This window comes from Anopheles nili, chromosome 3 (genome assembly GCF_943737925.1).
Source record: "Anopheles nili chromosome 3, idAnoNiliSN_F5_01, whole genome shotgun sequence".
Lineage (NCBI taxonomy): Eukaryota > Metazoa > Arthropoda > Insecta > Diptera > Culicidae > Anopheles > Anopheles nili.
The window spans coordinates 35,576,541-35,599,462 of record NC_071292.1 but is presented as its reverse complement, the minus strand read 5'-3'; the positions used below and the strand labels follow the sequence as shown (position 1 = coordinate 35,599,462).

The 22,922-nt window shown below is 49.9% G+C and overlaps 1 protein-coding gene across 1 annotated transcript in view; it reads left to right on the top strand.

Moving 5' to 3' along the window:
• The first annotated feature begins 10,924 nt into the window (after positions 1 to 10,924).
• LOC128724153 (uncharacterized transmembrane protein DDB_G0289901) overlaps positions 10,925 to 22,922 on the top strand; it is a 40,329-nt gene continuing 28,331 nt past the window's right edge. Inside the window, exon 1 of the mRNA XM_053817918.1 lies at positions 10,925 to 10,988. Coding sequence (XP_053673893.1) covers positions 10,925 to 10,988 — 64 coding nt within the window. The remainder of the gene's footprint in view (positions 10,989 to 22,922) is intronic.

Here is a 22,922-nt window from a genome sequence, read left to right as displayed (position 1 = left end):
GCAATCTTCAGACAACGCTTATTAGCAGTAGAGACGCTAAAGACCAACCGTTTCTGCGAATGAATGCGGTTACCGGCGCAGGGTCTAGCTTCTGATTACTCCTCAACTGCACTATGGGTGGACTCCGGAGAAACCCACCTGGGGGCTTGCTACGTGATCTTGAACCGTTGACATCGTGAGACCCGGTCAATGGAAGCCGACCGGAAATACGCATTGATGCGCGCGCCGCCCAACGGTCGGCCCTTCTCATGTTCCCATAGGGCACGGCTAGGGCACGGCTAGGCCACGGGGCATTAACAGCAGTCGAGCCGGACCAGAGCAGAAGACCTGGATTGTTCGTTCCACCATCGACGACAGAGGCAGGAGTGTTCCGGCTACATTCCTGCCCAAGGAACCCCCGAGGCTGTTGGCGGGAGCAAACTGACCCATGACGACCATATCCCGCACATTGCCGCCATTGCCGCCATTGCTGCCATCACTGGTTACGTGGTCGCAGGCTGGTTGACCACATGATTGCATTCCCGTAGGTAGCAATCTCGCTTAAGTTCGTCATCAACTTCTGTGGAAGTGGTGCGCTGTTGCTCTGTCTCACTCTGCTTTCTCCATTCGCTCGACCACGGTACTGTTGCCTATGAAGCCTTATTCTGCGTTTCTACGGCCGGAGGTGTCTTGGACGACTCCCTTGCGTTCTTGGTCTTTGTTTTATAATTTGCGGTGCTTGACCGCGAACCACTTTTTTTTCTTCTGCCTTCTTCATTTCCCGACCGTCCCCCGGGAACTGTTTTTGTTCCACATTAAGTGACAATGAGGTGGAAGACTGGCATTAGAGCTACACCGGATCCAATAGAGCAATTGTGGTGACGCGCTGTATTGACTATGTACGATTTGTTTGCTGCCTTAGGCGATAGGGATTCCTTTGAAATGGTCCTGCCACCGTTGGCTGAAAAAGCAGTTCATCTTCATAAACCATCTCGAATGGTGTTTGGACGTCAGTTAATGTCATGTGATTCTTTTAAACCTTTTTCGGTGGTTTAATTAAAATATCTGAGTTAAAGTCCACCATTCAAAAAGAATAAAACTTCTCATTTGCTATGTTTATCATACCATTAGAGTGGTAGTATATACCCAATCTTTCAAAGTTAAAATTAGTTTTTGAAAAATCTAATATAGTCATAGAAAAAAATGAATGAAATTATTACCAGAAAATTAATAATGTACATTTAGCATTTAATATCGGTCCAGAGAAGAATAAACTACAACTTAACCAACAGCAATGTAACAGTGATACTACAACGCTTACGCTACTTTTATCCTGGCAGTGGGAAAGATGCCTTTGTCAGAATACTTTACGTGCATGCGTTTTTAGTTTACCTTTAATTTAAAGCATCATCGATTCCAACACGACTCGCAAACGGAATCCCGTTTGCTGAAAAGGGTGAAACCAAAAAATATATATCCAAACACTCGCGCTAATACCGCTCGATTAGCCGATTGCGTCACTTGCGCAAGGTTTTGTTACAAATTCAAGCAACGACGACAATCGGGTGCTCGTTGCTCCTTTCGATTTGTCCGCTCAAAGTTGATCCTGCTGACATTTGGTGGTGTAATTGGTGGTTCTTAAATCCACCTCAAAAACCAAAACCCGCCACAGCAGCAGGCCAAGAACAAACCAAAGGAGACCCACGATCGGTCGCAAAATACCTTCACCTTCATAGCCACCTGAGATGCGAAGAGTACGATACCCCAGCCAGGTATGACCGTGACTCGTAGATATTATATTGACTCCCTCTCCCCTTTTGGGTGCTACTCTCTGCGCCGTGCTGCATATACTGCTTCTGTTTTTGACGTACTTTTATTCCTTACTCGTGGCGGGTGTTTCGTGTCATTTTTTTTCTTTCGTTTGTTCGTTTTCGTTTTGTTTCATTGCGCGGAACCATTTCGCGCTGCTCTCATTTCGGGCTCATGGGGTGTTTTTTTTGTGTTGTGTCCATCTCGCCTCGGCCACCTTTAGCGTTCTTGGTTTCCGTCGCACTTCGCGTGGCAGACAACGAGACCCGGAAATCGAACTTTAGAGCGGAAAAAATTGACCTTTTAATTAGATTGTCCATTCCGCAATCGCCACCACCACGAGAGGGCGGTCCGGTTGACCGTGCACTCGTCTCAAGTGATCACCTTTAAGCTGTGGGACGTGTGGTTGTGTGTGGTTCGGGTTTTACAGGGCGCTCAACACTTCTGACCGGCAGCCAGTTCTGGCTCTACTTTGCAGTCTCACATTCCGTGTTGGGTGGTGTTCGTAGACCACGCGTGCCGCGTTCCAGTGATCCGTAGAAGCGGAAGGAACGCCGGAACAGAACAGGAACAGTGCGAATGTGCGGCTGCAGTTGGAGGTGATCTACAACCGAGTGCTTTTGGGGGCGATAGGGAAACCTGTTGCTGATGTTGGCACCCGGTTATGGCCTGTATGCGAAAGCACTAATGACTTACTAATTTGCGTAGAATTTCGTCAATTTAGCGTGTCCGAAAGATTCGAACCGGGTTGGGCCCCATTTATGCATTAATTATGGAGATCGCTTTGGCTGAATATTGAACCTGTTTAATAAAATCGAGCCCCAAATCCATTCCAGCGGAGGAGCAACTTTTAATGCTCGATACCAAGACATTTCCAGGGTTGTGATTCGCATGGAACAGCCCTTCGATGGCCGTGGGGTTTTTCGAGGAAATTGGAGATCCTCCGTCGACTTCGCGAGCAGGGCCCTAATTTGAGCGTGAAGGAGAGTAAAAAAAAAACAGTCAAGAAATTTAGGGATCGGCGTTCGTTCATTCGCGCCACGATCATCACGATCATCATCAGCAGCACGCTGATCATCGTTGCCGTTGATGCTGTGTTGTCGTCGACGTCCCCTTCCCCGTCGTCCCCATCGTCTCCGTCGTCCCCGTCGTCCCCTTCCTCGTTGTCCCCGTCGTTGAGCGCACAGAGTTTGTTGAGCTCGTTCTCCCGTGCCGGAGACCCGGGCGATCTTCAACCTTTCGACCTACACAAACACCTCCGTAGCAGGGGCAACAACATTCCACTCATGCTGTGCTCCCTGGCCCACACCCCCTCCAGTCCACGTCGGGTCGGTCTGTTCCCTTTTTACTTTTTTTCTTTCCTGCCATCCTACTAGGAAGTACGGCTGACCTGCTCGAGGGGGTGCTCTGTCGGGGAGTGGGCGTTGAGGTGGGTTTTGCTCTCGGGGGCATAAGGGTTGGGGGTTGCGAAACGGTCCGTCGGGTTCACGGTGTGGTTGTGTGCGCGTCGCAGAACGACCCGCGCGTTTCCTTTCCCTTTTTCGTCACCATCACCGTCGGCGGCTGCGAATAGAATCTATATTTAAAATAGGTTACTCATAAAAACCCAACTCAGCCGACCTGATACGACCGTACGACTTGAACTGTACGAGTGACCCTCCGCTACTCCGGCGCTCCTTCACCTCTGGCTCCCGACGGTGCGACATAATCTCGACCCTGTCGGATTGCCTCAGGAATGGCGACTTCTCACCGGGACGACAGCGGATCCAGCAGATTTGTGCGATTTTGTACCATGCTGATCGCCGAAAATTGGGGGAAAAACACAACCCTTAGATGGGAGTAAGACCCCACGTTTTAAAGGTCACAATGTACATCCAAACTACTAGCAGGAGTAGTGAATTTGAAACATTCTCAGTGATGGAGAATTGCACCATGGAGTGTAACCTGCTCAAAGAAGAATTGTAGCTCAGGAGGCTCCGACATTTGGACCGCTAAGTGTCTTTAGACTTTGGACTATTTATCTGCTGGAATCGAACACCTTGGTGTTCAGTTAGAGAAATGATGAAGGACTTGCCCTGAAAAGTACCCGAGAACAGAAATGTCTCAAAGCCCTAAACCCATCGTATTTGGTCCAAAATCAATTCAACCAGCTCTAGCAACCGCTGGGCCAGCGCTGACTAGAACGTAGAAATAATTAACATAATTAACACCGCCGGCTGGCGATCGAAGAGTGATTTGCTTGCGGACACACACCCGAACCCCGACGTGTGTTGGTGGTGCACCACGCGGTAGTATCATCATCGTTCTGGCCATTGCTGGCTTCGGCTCGCTTTCACGACGATTCGCGCAGTCATGGACGGCGTAGAGCGGCCGCAAAGTCGGTAACATTTGGCCCGAAAAGTTCACCACCGGTAAATGTTTGCACATGGCATTTGGCATCGCGAAGCGCCACCACCATCACGGCCAGTTCTCCACCTCCCGCCAAGATTTGTCTCCTCCACCCCCTATCCATGGTGCTAAATGTCGTACCGATCCCGCTAACGATTCCGCTCTGGGTCGGCTAATGCGACACCACGCTCGCGAGAGAACGATCAGCTCTCGCATGACGGTGGCTTAGAAAGAAATGGCTATCTCTTTCTCGCTGCTGGTTGGGTTCGGCTGGCCCGGTAGCCCGGTAGAGATGTGGAGACACAGCGTTGTTTGAACCTCGCGGCTTCTGAGCCGTGCGGGGACAATTTGGAGTTTGATCGGAATCTTCGATCGGAGGCGCGCGCAAGAATGGAAACGTGATCGCGTTTTCAAAGCGCTGCATTATCGCATTACGGAGTGGCGTAAGTCGCTTTGGGGCTTTTTTTTGGACGTGTTTTTCGACCATTCCCATCCTCGTTGGGCTGTTTGGAAGAGACATTTGTAGCGACGAGACTAAGGAGTCGATGTCGATCGATGTTTTGATTAATGTACTGCTTCCGATCGAACTGTAAGCAACAGATCGAGAGAAGGTTTTTTTTTTGAGCAGATTTTGCCTCGATTCTATGAACCGAAAACGCCCGATAACGTTGGCCAACCCCGAGGCCAGCCATTTGTCTTTAGCGTCAAATCAGGTGGTAGCAAAAAAAAACAATCATTTAAAATTCAATATTTCGAAATATGTCGCGAACCCGATCGACGGGGACCGATTCTAAGGCTGACTGATTGTTTTCGAGAGCGCGGGTGTGCGCGCTGGTAAACAAATCGAGAGAGAGAGAGAGAGAGAGATGGATTAAGTACGGCGCGCCACGTGAGACAGGCCACTGTGACAGTGTGGATCGTTATGAGCGGATTTGTGTTATTTTTCCCATTCGTTAGTAAGTCACGGCGATCGTTAGTATGTGCGGTAGTGAGCAAAAGGGAGAGAATGATCGACTCCAATCAGCAGGAAAAAGCAGAGAGTAAAGGGGGATGGACCACATTCAAGCGGAAGAGATGGTACAGGGTTCGTCGCCAACTCAGCGGAAAATGATGAAATGCTGTACATCCAAAGCAAGCTCAATTACTTTTTTCATCTGTCTCGCAGTATCTCGTAGAACCTATCGCTTCCACGAAAGTTATCCTTTGTTGACAATATAATCCCCCGAACTGTTCACCCTGCCAACGCTGTCATAACAACCCTGCAACACTGTCAGCAGGTTGTGAACTCGGGCCCGTTGACTTACCACCCGCCCACTTGGATGTGTGCGTACGCAAGAGATCCAGAGAAAGAGTGTGTGAGAGAGTGAGTGAGAGAGAGAGAGCGAGCCGCACTCCGGTTGCTGAGAAAAGTGGCTTACGAGAGCGGTCGCGAGCGGATGAGAACGCGCGAGCCGCGAGCAGGAAGAAGACAGAAAAAAAACGTGTGCACGGACGAGAAAAACAAAGCAACCGCGCGCTTTGAAACCGTTCCCATCGCGGCAAGTGAATCAGACAACTTTTGCGTACGCCTAGCGAAAGACGGCGGAAGGGCGCGTTCTTGTGTTTCGATTGTGCGGTTCGGCGCGTGTGTTTGCGTCCGCCAGCAGACAGACAGACAGACAGACATCCGGATTTCGTGTGCGATATCTTCTGCTTCTCGGTGGACCACGTGGACCCGGCTGTTGGCTGGGCTTTAAAAACTATTCGTGACACGCGCACGGTGCACGTGTTGTTGGCTGCGTAAAACTAAGGTGTGAATCGCGCGTTATGTCGCGCTCGTGGCCAAAGTGAACCCCGGTGAAGCATAATTAGTGTCTCAGCCGGCTGTAGCGGATGCAGCGATCACCGGAAGAACAGCAAAATAAAAAAAAAAGAGGAAGCGCACCTGAAGTCTGGGTGGTCGTCCTTCTAGTTGACGTGAGCCGGTGATAAAAGGTGTGTTGCGTGAACGAGTGCGCGTACATCAGGTGCGAGACTCAGTGGCTTCCAAAAAGCAGCTGCAAGTGACCACAACGAGGGTGCATTTCGAGGCAAGCAGCATTCACTGTGTGAACGGTGGGACGTGAATTTGTGCCTCGTGCAAATGCGGGCTTGCGCGATCGCGTGAATGCATCCATTATCGCCGAATTATGAAGACATCATTTGTGCGGCACCCTGCTGGAGCAATTTTGAACTGAACTTCACCTCAACACCAGGTGAGAATTCGACCACCACGAGCACCACATGATCGTGTGGTCGTAAGTCGCGACATCCACCGAACCCTCTTTCCGCGTTGCCATGCATGCCCTGGGCCCTTTTGCGCGGGAGTTTTTTTTTCGTCTCCCTCGCCGGAAAGGGTTGTGAAATGTCTCGCTGCATGCGCGCGCTCGCACTTGAGTGTGTGTGGGGGGGGGAGGGGGTGCACACCGTAACGTGACCTTTTGGGCCCACCCTCCGGCCTAGCCCGTGTCCGTGCCCTCGCGATTAGCCGCACTGATGATCACCCCACCGCACCCGGGTCGGATCGCTCCGGTTTTTATTTATGAGCTTGAAATACTTCTAATGACAATTATTATTCCACCCGAACCACGCGGCTGCTGCACCTCCTCTCCCTGGGTGTTTCCTGTTCCGGGGATGATCTTCCCTTCGCCGTAGGGCTATTCACGATCACCAGCGATCGCTCGATCGATGGCGCTGTGTGCGTTGTTTATTTACTTCTCACTTGCTCCATGCATGTGTGTGTGTGTGTGTGTGTCGAGCCTCTCCCGGTCCCCTTGCTCCCTCGCCACCCCCCCTCCCCTGCCTTCGAGGTGGGTTCTAAAGTTCTGCCGCGCGAAACCGATCCCCCACCGATCACCGTTTCACCGCGTCAGGCGTCGCCTGTCAGAAGCTGGTGAGGGGTGAGTAGTGGGGCAGCTTGACATTCTTGACTTGAACTACTTCAAATGTCAAATCATTAATAGAGAGGCTTAAATGCTAGGCTGGCGGCTGGTCGGCGACGACGGCGACTGGCAAAACCTGTGCGCAAAACTTCTGTTCCGTGTGGCCTGGTTTTTGAACCTTATTCAACTACGGCCCGGGGGAAGGATTGGAGTTTGATTGATCACTAAACCCCCTTGGCGTTCTTGAATGACACACACACACACACACATGCACTTAGAATGCAGGTCCTGATCGAGCCGTGGGCTTTTGACTTCCAAACGCACCAGCAACCTGTTCGTGTTCCTGGCCAATTTGCCAAGGTCATTTGCGAGGGTCCCAGGGAAAGTGCACCACCCACTCTGGTGGCCCTCCGAACGACGACATGGCTTTTGTGAAGCAAAAACTAAAAGCCGCTGAAGAGATACCGGCCACGACCGGATGTCCACCAAACCGGCGCGATTAACCGTAAAAAAAAAAAAGAAACGTCTCCGGAACGATAAAGATGACGAGACACAATACACCCCACAGAGTGTGGACAGTGTTGCTTGATTGTGGTACGCATTCTCGCAAGCACAGACGAACAAACGACGCTTCAAACACCGCAACGACACCGTTGTCCTGTTGCTTCCCAAAAACGCCAGCGTTCTGAGAGTGAGGAGGCACGGACAGAAAGGTGTCATAAGCGAGGGGTGGGTGTTGAAGGCGCGCGAGGGAAAAGTTCATGAGTCAACAGACAAGTGAACCCAGGTGACTTTGGTGACCGCGTCCCGGGTGAGTGTGCCCCGTCTTCGGTCAGAACTGCGCAGAACGAGGGCGAATCAAGCGCGTTTGGTTGCTTCTTCATCTTCTTTCGCTTTTGCTTCTGCTTGGGCTCGCGCGCATACGCGATGGTAGTCGTCGTCGTTGCCATCGACCGGTGTTGGTGTGTGCCTGTGCCGCGCCGTGGTGGTCAAACGCGATGGGGCGGACGATTGCGCATGGGTTAGTATTTGGTTTTGGCTTTAAGTGTATGTATCTGGGGTGCCGCCGTGGCCGATGACGATTTTAAGGTGACGATGAGGTGGACAGCGACGACGACGACGACGACGACGACGACGACGACGACGAGGAGGACAACTACCACCTAACCGCGAAGATGACTCTCACGACCTACGCGGTCAAAGTGTGTGGACACAGCCGTCGCCAGCCGCCATTCATTGGGCCCTTTCTCCACCGGCACCACCGTTGGCCATTTGTCCGTTTGGTTTGTTCCGCGCGATTTTCAACAGATCGCTGAATTCGGTGTGGCCATTCAAAAGAACCGGCAGAACGGAAAACCAACCGATATTATTCTGGTGACTCGCAGGGGGTTTTGTGATATTATTAATACACAACACTTCGGCGATCGTGTACACACACACACACACACACACACACACACACACCCCATTCCAAAAGCCCACGATCGCTATTCCCCGACACCAAACGGCAGCTTCACTCACTATACGCTAATAACTATTTCGCGAACGTGCAGCGAGAAGCGCATTTTTGCATTATCTCCTGCCATTTGATGCACTTTGCCACGGCGTGCCCTTTGGGTTGCCTGTTTGTGCGCATCGTTCAACGAGGCAACGCTACTAAGGGCCATCGGTGGTGTCAAGATCTCTGCCAGAGTCCCGGACTGTGTGGCACATACACACGCCATGGTGGCACACAGACAAGACATTCCGTTGATCGGCTGCAGGCGCAGGCTCTATCGCCTTTCGTATTCGCTCCTGTTGTTTTAGCGTAAGGGTCATGGCCTCAGGATCCCCCCCCCCCTCTCTCGGGGGCAGTATCGCGCCCAACCTTTGATCGCGCCCAACCTTTGATCCCGCGAGGAAGCTCAATTTTGCTAAATGGCTTCAATTCAGTGCAGCTCTCTGGAACCAATTGGCGTGAGGTTTGTTTGTTCGCATTTGACCGGAACATCGGAAGCCCTTTTTTTAATTATACGGCCACATTCCCATGGTCTTATGTTTGGTCGAAAGGGTCCTTCTTGCATAACTCCCGGGAAGAGAGGCTCCGAGTTGTAATCAAATCCGTTTTGCCCAAAAGTCAGCCAGCTTCAAGTGTGGTGACGCTTGTTCGTAGAGTAACTGGGAAGGAAACTGGGTCATCGATAATAAAAAAAAAAGAATGTATATATGTACTGCCTGTGACAACCGGAATCCGATAACGCTGGTTGGTCTATTGTTGATGGGGTTCGAGATCGAGATAAAAGAAAGGGGTTGGAAAAAAAGGTGAGGATCCATATCACGCCCAAACGCAGGTGCACGATGCGCACGTATTGTGTGTGACCTCACCCGAGGGCTGTTCCGTCCGGTAGGTGTTTTCAGGGCCACGCTGAACGATTCAACCCTCGGAGAAGATAGCGTGAGATGGGTGTCATATTCCGCTCGCTCTTATCAACCCTCGAGGGTGGTGTCCGGTTGGGGTTGCAGCTGTGGCTAACTGGAACTAAAAGGGTTTTTGGACGATGAGAATACCGCGAATCATTTCGCTGGCTTGAAGGGTGCAGTTCGTGTTTCATCTTTTAATCCATCGCGTGTGGTACAACAAGAAGTTTGAGTGCTTTTTACGCCATCACGTACTAGCCAAACTAATAACCATTCAATGTTTGCACCGTTCTTATCGTTTCAGCAGCGTACCCACGGATCGGTGAATCACCAACACCGCCATTGACTGGGGGAAAACACTTCGTCTTCTCTTTGGTAGGCGGCGATAAGTCACGGCAATTCGCGGGTTAAACCGTCGAGGAGAGAGAGAGAGAGAACAAACACACAAAGAGTCGTTGAGGGTGGTGCACACAACACCATCACCTCCCTGTCAGCCAGTAAAGAGAGAGAGAGAGAGAGAGTGAGAGCAACAAAGTGTCTGTGAAACAGCGAGAACGAGAGAGAACGAGTGAGAGAGGTAGATCAGAAGAGCAAACCACGTAGATATCGCATCACATCTGACGATCAATTGTGTTTTAAAAGACACTAGCGGCTCAGAGCGAGGACCCGGTGAAGTACTTATGCGCGTCCTCTACACCTGGCAAGAACCACCTCCAGAATTGGTCTTTAACAAAAAGGACGCACGGAAGACATCTGTCTCGTAAAGATCATCAAAAAACCCGCGGTGTACTAAACAACAACAACATCGATCGAAGTAGCAGCGGCGCGGTACTAATTGTCATCAGCGCACGTTGAAGTTTGTCAAAAGTGTCACGTCCCTGGTCGGCTGGCGGACACTTACCGACCGCGTGTGTTCGTGGCGCTTGTCCAGCTCCAGAACCACGAGAGAATAGGAGCGAGCTCTAATCGCGCGCACAACACCGGGTGTGTGTAGTTTTTAGCGCTTCACCGCGCTGACGAGACCGTGACGTGTGATTGTGCCACGTGTGTGTGTGTGTGTGGGTGTGTGTCGCGCTTGTGGTGCCCTGCGCGCGACAATATCTAACCGTAGTGACCGATTGTGAAATCGTGCACATAGAACGCGCGGAGTGTGCCTGTGTGTGCGTGCGTGCGTGATTGTGAGTGAGTGTGTGGTGTTCGGAGCTTGACGGCGAGTCGTGTGTTGTGTTGTTATCTACCGCGCGCGTTGGTTTTTTTTGCCATTGAACCAGCGTCCCTTAACCCTTTTCCTCCCCCTTTTGGCACCTGACCTCACCTTTCCCACCCGTGCGCTGTTGTTAAGGGGCTAAAGGGAAGAAGAACGTGGTCCGCTCTCGAACGGAGACCTATCCCGGCTATCGGCAACCAGAGGCAGTAATGATGCGATCGCGGTTGTCGTCGTGAGTGAGATCATGAGGGAAGTGGAGACTTCGGAAACATCCGTCGTATGGCCTGCATGGTGTTACTCAGGTGAGTGTGATAAGAGCATGCGGCGCTTGGTGGGTTGATTCGTGGCACGCGGCTTGACGCGCTAATCCCAGATTGGGGCTATTTCCAGCGTTTAAAGTAATTCGATCCTCTTACAATTGGCCTCCGCGCCACCCCAACCAAAAGTCAAACGGGGCTTTTATTAAGACCCGTCATTTGATGGCATTTTACACACACGTAACAATCGACCGACCTCACATACATTTGTGGGGATTCCATTTGTGGCGATGGACAAACAAACAAACAAACAAACAAAAATTAAAGCCCACTTCCTGACGGCGGTGAAGTTCACCGGAAATTCGAATGGGAGTGAAAAATTTGCGTACACCTCGCTGAATGCGCTGAGCCAAAGGGCGCCATGTTGCGTCGATGCACGAGGCACAATTTAATTATCGCACCTGTTTCGGGTTTCGATGTACCCGAATTTTCCGACTACTCCAGCGAAGCGTGGCAGGATTTCACGGTGCACTGAAGTCCTGCCGTCGGCAACCCACGCGGGAAGCTTTTGTGGGGTTTTGCTTTGTTCCCACCCCAGACGGAGAAAAAAAAAAACGCGCGAGGAAAATTCAAAAGGAAAACGCCGCCGTCCGTTCGATTTCAATCGCTGGGATGCCGCGTGGCCTCCTCACGACAGGCGGTTGGTCTTGGAAATTCAATTTTGGAACGACTTCCAGGAAGCTAGCGTGACATAAGCCCTCCCCACACCGATTAGGACGGGTCAGAGATCACCCGAAATATGGGTGCCGTCTCGCGTGGGTGTGCTGCGTTATCCATCGCGTTCATGCGTGTGTGTGTGTGTGTGTGTGTGTGTGTGTGTGTGTGTGTGTGGCCTGTTTGGCACATTGTGAGGAAGCAAAGTTCCCAGAAACGCCCGCGTTTGGTTTCGCGGAAAGCAATACGCCCCTGGAATTCATAGGCGAGCTGGAACGGCTGGAAGCAGCAAAGTTGTTGAAACGTTCCAAAATCGATAAGCAAGCAGCAGCCTGGAAGGGACGTCGGTTCAACATGGTGTGAAATTTTCCGATAAGGTCATGCCCTCCCCCCTTTTATGCTTGCTTTTACGCGCTCGAACGCGGTGGAGTTCAGATAAGAGAGGTTAAGCACACAAAAAGCAGTGAGCTGAGTATAACGGTTTGCGTACATCTCATCTCATGCACCTTTTTCCCTTTAATTTTGCTTTTTCTTCTGCACTACAAGCAGCCATCAGTCATGGCGCCTTTATTTCGCCCCACAGGGTGCGCAACTCGCGGTCAGGTCACATTTATTGACATTTGGAGCGGTGGCGGCGGCGGTTTGGTTTTGAAGGAAGGTACCATCGGCGTTTAACAACGATGCTCCCGCGAGTTAACCTCACGATGGTGTGTCCATGAGTGGTTTTGCCGCGCACATCGAGCTCCTTAGGCTTGTGAATGGCTTGGGTCGGGCATGGGTCACGATTTGCAAAAGCAATTACAATTACTCACAGCCGCCCGTGCCCCTAGTGGGGCCATGGCGTTGGAAAGGTCCTAAAATTTTTCGTCCAAACCGAGCTACTGAGAGGGGTTTGGCGAGATCGTCAGGGGGTTGAACTTTGCCCGTTTGCTGAATGTTCGCTAATTCGGATGCTTGTTGGTGGGTTGGTTGGCGTTGCAACAGTCCCAGGTCGCGAAAAGGTCCTGCTGTGCGTGTGATGCTCATGAGAATCGTTGCTGTATGCGTTAGATTGAGGGTTCACGATCACACGATCGTGCACGGTAAAGCAATCAAACAATGGGAAGAGCCTCACTAAAAGAGGTGCGAAGTATTTTACTGAACCACTGTTCTCGTTTATTGGCGTTTTTCGCCCCATTTTCCCCCAACATTCATGTCGGAAAAATAGAAATCCCCCACAGAAGCTAGGCGGCTGCGATCGCACCAGCATTGATTGGATGTAATAGCCACCTTTTGGGGTTGGAAATGATCCAAAATGCATGCAATCACAAGCCCCATTGTGGTAATGTCACTAAGCAGCTCCTGAATAACTGTATCTTCCCGATCGGTGAACGGTGTGATGTCGTTGCATGTTAACATCAGGTGTCGGTTAAACGCGTTTCATCGGTCGTCCTCTGCATCATATCGTTGGCTTCTCGCGGTGGCACGTAATAAAAAATATCTCCTCACACACAGTCATTGATTGGGGTGGCGTCGGTTTCGTGGCGCAGTCCGACCGAAATCCCGTTCGTTGGTGAAAAATCTGTCCCCGATCGTGTGGCATCAGTATCAGACAAGATCGAACGGTGTGTTCCACCTGTTTGGGTCGCACCGTGCGTGATTAGCCCGCGTGGTGGCATTCCGGTTCGTTGCTAAGCATTTTCATACATGCCATAAAACAGCGCCACAATCGAACTTTCTTCCTAAAATACGCACGCAAGCCGCGGCAGAATGGGATCGCGCGAGCGCGTGTGTTTCGTGCCCGATGCGGATGGAAAAATGGCGCGAACAACCGTTTTTTTTTTATTTTATCGGAGATCCAGTCGATCGAAACGAGATCACCTGAGCTCGTCAGAAATAATAAGCGGTCGTAAAAAAAAGGAATCGCCTTTATCTGAATCGCTTGGCCTGATGATCGTCCGCGATGCTTCTCACTAGAGGTGGGGGAACGGTTTTAAAACCCCTCCCCCCCCCATCGTGTGTGTGTGTGTGTGGGGGTACGAGGATGAGCCACGAGCGGGAAGTCGGGAAAATTGAAATGAAACAAACTTGACACAGGTTTTTGGGTGATTGGACGGCTCCGTTCGACAAATCGACGGTTCCAACGAGGGCGACAAACAAGTTCGAACGTAAAGTGTGGTAATAAAATCACAGTTCGATCGATCGCCAGCGCAGGTCCGCGTGCACAGAACATCGGTATTTGGTCAGGTGACGGAGCCCCCCTCGTGGGTCTCGCAGCTTAATTTGGAATCGATTTTTTTTTCTTTGTGACGATTTTAATGTTTTCATCAGACCCGACGGTTTTTCGGGGTGCGAGAAGCTGCTCATGTAAAATAACTTCCTCATGCGGGATGGGATGCAACGGCGAGGTGTTTGACGAGTTTTTGGGAGTCGCTTTTATCTCTCTCACGATCCATCCACACAAAAGGTCGTCAAGAGAACGAACGGGTTGATTGTAAAACCCATCCCTCGGGGAATCTCGTCCAATTATGCCGACGAAGGGATGCTGGCTGACGCATCTATTAAAAATTAGAATCAGAATAGCCAATATTTAGAACGGCTTGATTGTCCGCTTCAGACCCAGGGGGCTCGATGAGGGGAAAAGACAAAAAAAAGACACCTGAAAGGTCACCTTAATAACGCCCATAGGCGAAATTCGGTTGTTAATCCCAACGGTGTTCCCGGACCGGTTCCATTTAATTTCGGGACAAACAGCGATCGCGCCTGGTCCGTGTCTCGGAGTCCAGGAAGAGCGAGGGAAACTGTTTTATGACACTGGCCCCGCGGGCCCAAGGATCACCGGGGCTCGGCGGTATGAATATGAAACAGTTTTTATGATGTTAGCGTGGATCAATCGGCTCGGCAAACGGAGAACTGCCCCAGGAGGAGGCGGTGATCGTATGTGTCGCACTTGGGCCGAGATATGTCGATTCCCTCTACTTTCGGTGGAATGTGATCTGGATAAAATTAAAACTGAACGAAAGGAGGCAATAAGAATGAACCATTAAGCAAACCAGGTCGAGAGAAGGATCGGTAACGCTGTGTTTCGTCGTTCTCTCTCGCGCAGAAGCGAGCAATCGATTAAGGAAAATGGTTGAATCGACGGCGAAAAAAAAGGAGGAAAGAGACTAAAAATGGAACCACACATTCACACATTTCGGAGCCATAAGAGCCGTTGGTCCTTTTGGTCCTTTTTTGCGGCCGTTGTTGTCATCCAGCGGGAATCGTGGGATTCCTTTTACTTTTCTTCTCCCGAAAGCACCACCGAGAGGGTTACGTCAATCGGACGAAGGGCAAAAGTGAATGTTGTTCGACCGGCGGGCGGGCTTCATGATGGTCCCATCGGCCGGGTAGGGTTCAGCCAGGGATCGAACCATGCTGGACAGAGGGATATACCCTTATACGCGGAGGATATTAAATTATAATTTGGATATGGTTTTGCAAATTGGCTGATTAATCGCTCGTTGTGCTATACGATACTACACCGAGACGGGATTCTTTTCTGTGTGGGGGAGGGCGATCGATGGTGATAAATTTTACAACTAAATACCCGAGCTTGGAGTCGCGATAAAGAAATTAAATTCCACCCCAAAACCAACTGCATCTGTGGTGGGGACATTCCTTTTTTGCGATACAATTACGATAAAATCATACGCTCTGCGATGGATGGAAGCATCCGTGAAAGGTTTAAATTAGAGTCCTGCTTAAACGCCGGCGGCTGTCCGCCCGAAATGTTTGCTGAGCTAATACGCAAGGTAAATGAGAACGCACTCTGGGTGGAGCTAATTCATGATTGCTTCATAATTTGTGAAATGGCTGCGCAAAAGGGTGATTAAATCGTATTACGGCTCGCAATGTCCAACTGTCAGATAACAATGACAGTGTATGTGTGTGTTCCTCATACATCTCAATTAAAGGGCCACGAGATTGCAGCCAAGAATGATGATGATGCGCGCTGGCGCATGTGTCCGGAATGCTACCAAAATGCCCGGCGAATGAACCGCGAAGGGGTCTCATCATAAATTGTTGTAAAAGTTCTCTCTTCCTCGTTATCGCCGGTTTTGCCGGCCTTTCGCAGTCTGGGGCAGCGCCCCAGCTATCCTTAAATTAATGACATTGCATTAAAACTGGAGTGTGACCATGCACTGCGCCGTACGGTTCTCTCTCATTACACTCGCTTGTGCCGCTTGCTTGGGCTGCCGATCGCGCTGGGGCATGCTGGTCTGTTATAGTTCCATCAATAATAATGTGAGAAAACGTGCGGCACAATCCGAGAACGGGCATTGGAGAGACCTTTCGCCGTCGCGCGAATCGGTGGAATCGGTTGTTGTGTGAAGAAAAAAAAAACACCCCACCAAAAGCATCATTCGATGCCAGACGGTGAAAGGTGCATCCCCGCCCGAAGGAGTCGCCCTGAAGATGCGGTTGAAAAGTGCAACTGCAACTGTAAACAACACACCACGAAACCGGCGGATTCCACGAAAGTAATCGGAATCGGGCGCCCGCCGAGTGAACAGGCCCCGGGGATCACTTTGGTAAAAGGCACGCCAAATCGCATGAAAGCCGCAATAAACACACACACACACACACACACGGTGGGTTTGAGCGAAAGAAGAAAGGATCGTTGCGCATGCCTGATCATCCAGTGGCGTGGAAAACCAAACCGTACGATGGCGACGGAATCTTCAAAGTGCCGGACCGGGTCGATGCTAGTTTTGTGACAAAGCGTAACAAAACGGACTCGACCGCAAGGAAAGGTGTCCATTTTATTGCTTCATTCGGCGAGGGAGCACCTTCTTCGTCAGATCGTGGGTGGGATTCGTAAGGGACAAGGAAGGGCACACAGCCAGAGCACGGTAGCGAGATCGGTCAGAGATCGGTGGTTGAATCCTTGGATATATGGTGCATCAGGCCCGGGGATGGGGGATAGCCTTTCAGGTGGCAGGTGGATCAGGAGCGCGTGTTATTGTGGCTAAAAAAAAGCCTCGAAGAGAAAGGCACTTGGGCAGTTGGGTAGGGCGCGAATATAGAACGTCGTAAGCAAGCGAAGGGCGGGAGAAAGGACCAGAAGCCAGCCAGCTTGTTGGTGGAGGAGAGAAGATCGCAGACGAGCGGGATACGATTCCCTTGAACCGAAAACCACTTTTCACTGGGGCAAATACGCCAAATCATCCAGTTTGCTCGCACCGACGGCGGGCGCCTTTCGAATGTCCTGCCCGTGGTCTCGACCGGAGAAGGTTGCACCCGATCGCACTTCGAATGTAGTGCGCAAACTTTGAGACAGGATTTTGGGTCTGAGATATGATGAGACCTCGTGCAAGGGTTGCACAGGACACCACCTCCTTTGGTGGCCGGCTTGATGGCGCGCATTGTGTTGGAAAGGAAATGACACGTTTTGCGCAACTTCGAAGAGAAAGGAACACACTCGCGATATCGGTGATGACGACTTTTGGGGTAAAAACGGCAAGCCAACCAACCAGTAAGCCTCCAAAGTGACTTGTGATCGACGAATTCATCGATCTATCCATCCGTCGGGGGGCCATTCGAGGTGTTTCGCAATAACTCGCCCGTAGGATCGCTTTCTCATTGCGGTCAACCTTTATCTCGACGGTATCGCAATTAAACGTTCAATCTGGCCATCGATTAAGCGCTCAATCTGTGAGGGTTTGTGATTGAATAATTTGCGGCAAATGAAGACAGAAAGCATTGCGCGCTGTTTCATGTATGTTTTTATCAACCAAATTTGACGAATGTACGAGTAGTACGAGTAAAATATGGCCTCTAGTAGTTTGGAATGACAAGAGTTATTGTAACAAGGCTCGGTTATGAGAGTCAATCACATTATTTTCTCTACCTAAAACAGTTTTTTTACATCATGAAAGCAAGAGACAAATAAGATATGCTTCTTAGCTCTTGTAGCGAAAAAACCTAAATTTTCCCTGCCTAATTACGTCTCCGTGCACGGCCGATAAAAAACGTACAACTAATCTAATAAGATTTGCCAAATATTGGACCGATAATGCTGGCCATCGATAAAAACAAAAAATCAGTGTGAAGCCATTCGTCAAGGGTTAGTGTGAGAAACAGTTCGCATCCCCTAAGCTACGCAGTCGGCATCATAAGACGTATCCAAAAAAGCCGCCGCCTGAATCAAGGCATTATCGAAGCGTACGCATGAACGAGACAAAACATAAAAAAGACCGTACGGAGCGAGTGCGTGTGTTTGGCAGAAAGAGAGATAGAACAACGAGTAGGTTTGAATGAAAATCCAAAGCAAACAGACATGGAAAGGAAACATGAAACTTAATTTTATAATTAAATTGTTTCGCTCGTATTAGGAAATTAGGTATTCCGATGCGGTTCGATATAACTGTACCGGCGGCCGGTGTTGGGTTTGGTTGATTTACTTTCATTTTTTTTTCCTGCCGCGTTTGATTTGTTTGCCGAAAACTGAAACAAAACGCACAAGCCTGGCCTCTGGGGTTGATCGAAAGTATGCAACCGCTGGGAAAGTTCCTCCAACACACACACACACAGGGTTGAGGACCGACACGGCATATGAAAGCAAAAAAAAAGAAGGTTCTGCTAAAGTCGCTGAAAAACTGCTGTGAAAATTTCGTTCCGTTCCGAGCTCCACCGTGGGGGGATTGGTTTATAGTGGGAAAATCGTGGAAATGCTCTCTAGCCACAACCGATCGAGTTGAAAATGGAGATAATGAAACAAAATGGTGCTGATTTTTATTGACTGCATAATGGGTTAGTGGCCCGTTGATTTTACGAGCGCTATAGCTCGGTGTTTCCGGTGAGTCTGCTCTCCAATCAGACATCACCCGGCGCGATCGATTTCAAGATCGCGCCGATCGTCTGTCGGTGACGTATGAACGGCTGAGACAAGCATGCGGCAGCAGCACACGGCAAAGGACAGTTTTATGCAACGGCAATCTTCTCTCCACCGTTGATTGGCAGCAACCGGGAATGCGATGGTTCATTACCGGTGCTGTGAGTGATGTGAACTCGCGCCAAAAGATCGCGAAAATGATATTCTTTTCCCGTACGATCGGCCCAATAAAGAGAGAGACAGGAGAGTGTCGACAAAGAATGCGGCTGGTTGCCTCCCTTTTTCCAAAAGTTTTTTTTGGGCTCATTTGTACGCAACGACCAAGCCTTCGATCAAGCCCGATTCAACGCCGGTGGTTCGCGAGATGTAACCACGCAGCGTGAAAGCTCGGTTTGGGGCGAGAGATTTGTTTTCCACCCGTCGAGCGCTGGAACCAGTGGATGGTTGCTTTCAATTGGCCGAAATTGTGTTCGGATCGGTTCCCGGGGGGAACCAGCAGCGGTCGGTGATTTTCCATTGGCAGCTATTACGGATATTGAGTGGCGTTCGTGCGCTCACACCCGTGGAAAGGGTTTTCCCGCTGGATTCCCGGGGATTGCTTCGGTCAGGTTGAAGGAGCCAGTGGGCTGAGCGCGGAAGGAAATTAATTGAAAAATTGATTAAAACATTTGCCGTCATCTGCGCCGGCCAGCAGCGCAGCAGCAGCAGCAGCAGCTCGATGATGGTTGTTCCGATTTCAATGTAAACTGTATCAGCCTTGTAGCAATTTTTCCATCTGATGGACACGCTGGGATTGAAGTTCCCCCTGCCCGCGCGAGAGGGCTCGAGCCCGTTTCGGTAAATCGCGCCGAGGGAAATTCGAGGGAAGTGTGTGTGTGAAGAAAAAAAAATGAAGCGATCGCGCACAGGTCGGGGCTCCATGATCGGGGTAAGAGCATGCTGCCAGCGGGTCAATGCGCGGAAATGGCTATTGTGTGCCGAAATATTAATTTTTCTTGTTCTGAAATCCGTTGGACTGGGCCGCGCGGATGTTGTCTATGGAAGGGAAATTAGTCTAACAGTTCGTTCGGGTAACGCATGCTGCTTGCGGTACAATGTAGAATGTTGTAATTGGCTCGTTGTTAGGGAATACGGCTGCTCATACGCGAAGGTACATGACCGCGGTATATATGGGGTGCTTTTTGTTTTGTAGTAAAGGATATTCGAGTTGGGATTCCAGTTAAGCCTAATGTGCTATGAAATTTGTCCTGTCATAAACCGTAATGCTTGTAAACCTGTTCTTCTTGGTTTGTTTTTTAGTTTCCTTATTTTTGAATTGCAATTTTCTTTGATTTTTAACGTTTGAACGTCAATACATTACTCGAATTACATTGTATGTGAATAGGTCTGCAAGGTTCCAAAATTAGCTGATAATTGATAAAAATCGTAAGATCTGAAAACACATTCGAGTTGTCACGCCCAACAATGTAACTTAATGAATTAGTTGATTGTGATTTTCCAAGCCGGATACTAAAGAAAAAAGATCACGACGGTTTGATGCTTGTTTCGTAGGGAGGGTAAAAAAGTCAAATTAATAAATAGCTGATTACTCGAGGCTCCTGTTTTTGTTGGTCTTGTAGAAACATTTGGTAAACCCATCAAAAGCGTATCATTTTTCCGAAAGGGCACCTTATGGGACTGAGCTGTGAAACAGTAAATAAATAGTGCCCAAAAAACGTACGTTCCCACGTGTGCAGTTATAGATAATTGTGTGTTACGGCAACCTTCGGGAAAAACTGAATGGGAAAGAACAGGTGATCGAGTCTAACAGGTGTTTAGCTCCTTAAATTTTCGAACCCCGTACCGTTGTGCGCTTCCGGAGAAACGTGCTGTTCTGACCTCTTCGGTAGATAATGAGCAAATGAGCAAGCAAAAAAAAAAGCTCATTTAATGTAAAGCGTTGAAAGCATGGGTGTGGCTCGATTCGCGGGTTGCGCTGGGGAGGATTGTTTTCTTTCCAGGTTGCTTTCATGTAAACAAGGTGTTTAGGGAAATTCAATAATTGCGCAGGAGAAAAGCATTTACCAGAGGTACGCATAACGCCTTTTTTTTTGACTGATGTAACATGTGTAAGAATAAGTGCATAAATGGTGTGAATGGGGCGTACCAGTTGGAAATAGAATCGCTTTTTTTTTAGCCAGTACCGCGATATAACAAGACAAGCTTCAGTGGGCCAAACTTCGGGCCACAGCTGTTAATCTTTATTGGCATTCATTTTTAGAGCACACACACGGCGGCTCATGTTCTACGTCACAAAATATCATCACCGTCATAGTCATCGTCATCGTCATCGTGAAGTGACCGGTCAAAGCACTGCTAAGCAAGTTCCGGTAGGCGCTGGTGTGTTGACTGCAACCGCAGCATTGGGAAAAGGCGCACAACCAACGAACGTGAGGCGTTCCTTCGAGTTAAACGCCCTTCTTCCGAGGTGGATCATCACGCGGATGATCATGATGATCATGATAATGATAAATATGTTATTATGCGCGCCTACCTTTTATCGACGACTCGGCTGCCGCAACTCGAGAAGGAGTGTATGCATTGGCGGTGCTTTTCCGATTCTTTCGGTTTCTCTTCAGCGTTGGTGCGTTTTTCCTTTCGGGCGATGAAACCTCCTCCACCCACTTTCATTGATTGAGGCCCGTACAGTGGAGATGGGAGGGAGCACAGTGGGAGGCAAACACCCGAAGACCATCGTCAGCTGAATCGCAATATTGCGCTGATCGTAACTGTTTATGATCTATTGATACATGAATCCGATGATTCATATTTATGATGCAAACGCAATCGTTTATCCCGCGCGAAGAGATTGCGCTGGCATCTTTTTCTTCGGGGTTGCTTCGGGGTTGCTTTTACCTTTACGAGGCGCTTCCTGTTTGGTTCATCTGGCGGACGTTTTTCCACCGGTGGTTGTGGTTTCGTTTTTTTTTCTGTTCTCCGTTTCACTACTACTCCAGCGCTTACCATCTGACAGGTGGCACGATCGTGGGTGAATCTGATGCCGTATAATGATGTTTCAAATTGGAATGGGGGTTAAACAACAACAACAAAACAAAAAGAATGCGCACTATTCCAAACGGTCAACGCTTGGAAATGTGTAACCGGTAAACGAATCGGGCGCATTGGGGTGCATTGTGAGCGTTTATGGGAGAATTCCAAACGATCAACCATGGTAAGAAAGCTTCGGCAAAGGTTTGATAATAAAATCATTCGCGCTTTGCATGGTTTTTGTAGCAGGACCTTTCGTCAGGTTAGCCCCTGAATGCCCCTGGAGCGGTCGTAAACTGTTTAGAAACGATTAGAGTCAAACCGGTGCTGCCGCTACGCTCGATCGATAAGCCCGTCAAGGCCCGCACCATGTCAGGGAACGAGCCCCGAGAGGATTGTGAGCACAAAAAGGAAGCAAGCATTGATCGCCTCCACAGCAGCAGCATTGTCCCTATCGCGGAAGCCCGCCTACATCTCGTCTTATTGCTGCAGGCGCGCGCAAGAACCGCGTCGTTGTTGCTGGTGCAGAAGCAACGACTCACCGTTTTGGCACAGATCCCGCTGAAGGCGAACTGTATCATTTTCATGCGATCGAAGGTTGGGTCTCTCGAGTGTTGTCGGCCTGGCTTTTCCGCGTTCCCGGACCGAGTTTTGTTGCGTGCTGAAGGGCTCGGTTGGGCGCCATTGACCAAGCGGGCGGCCGCGATTCCTGAACCCAGGAGGGAGGTGTAATTTATTATTTAATGTGCCGCACACACACGCCGGTGAAGCCCAGATGATCGTGTTTCAGCTCAAGCTAAAGCTTCAAAGCGTTGTAACGAGTGGTTGAGTGGAGTCGAGAGTGGAGCCTCTTGGGTGCGCATCGTGCAAAAAGGGAGCCATGGTTTTGCGAGTCCTCGCGAGGTCGATTCCGCTGTGGTCTGCAGATTTGCAACCGAACAACCACCCTGTCGGTGGAGTGAACGTCATTCGCGTAGGGTTCTGCAGGCGTGAACGGGAAAGAACCAAACACCGCCAGAGGGCTGGTGGAGATCAACGGATTTGTGGAGAAAAGCGAGAGGGTCGATCGCGCTCGATGAAAGGAGCCAGAGAATGTACCCATACTGTGCCGCAATGTTGGCGGCGATCGGTGGCAGTAGTAAGCCGGTGGAATTGAATTGAAATAATTTTGATTAATTGCTGATTCAGCGAAATGCAATTAACGATAAATACGGTAGGGAAAGGTGGAATTATTGACCTTTTGCTGCCTCTCGTCGGCAGCACCGGGGACTGGCTCGTGAGGCTGTGTCAGGGGAGGTTTAGAGAGAGAGAGAGAGAGAGAGAGAGAGAGAGAGAATTTAAGAGAGATGTTGGCAAGCGATCTCGTACCGACACCACCAACATATGCA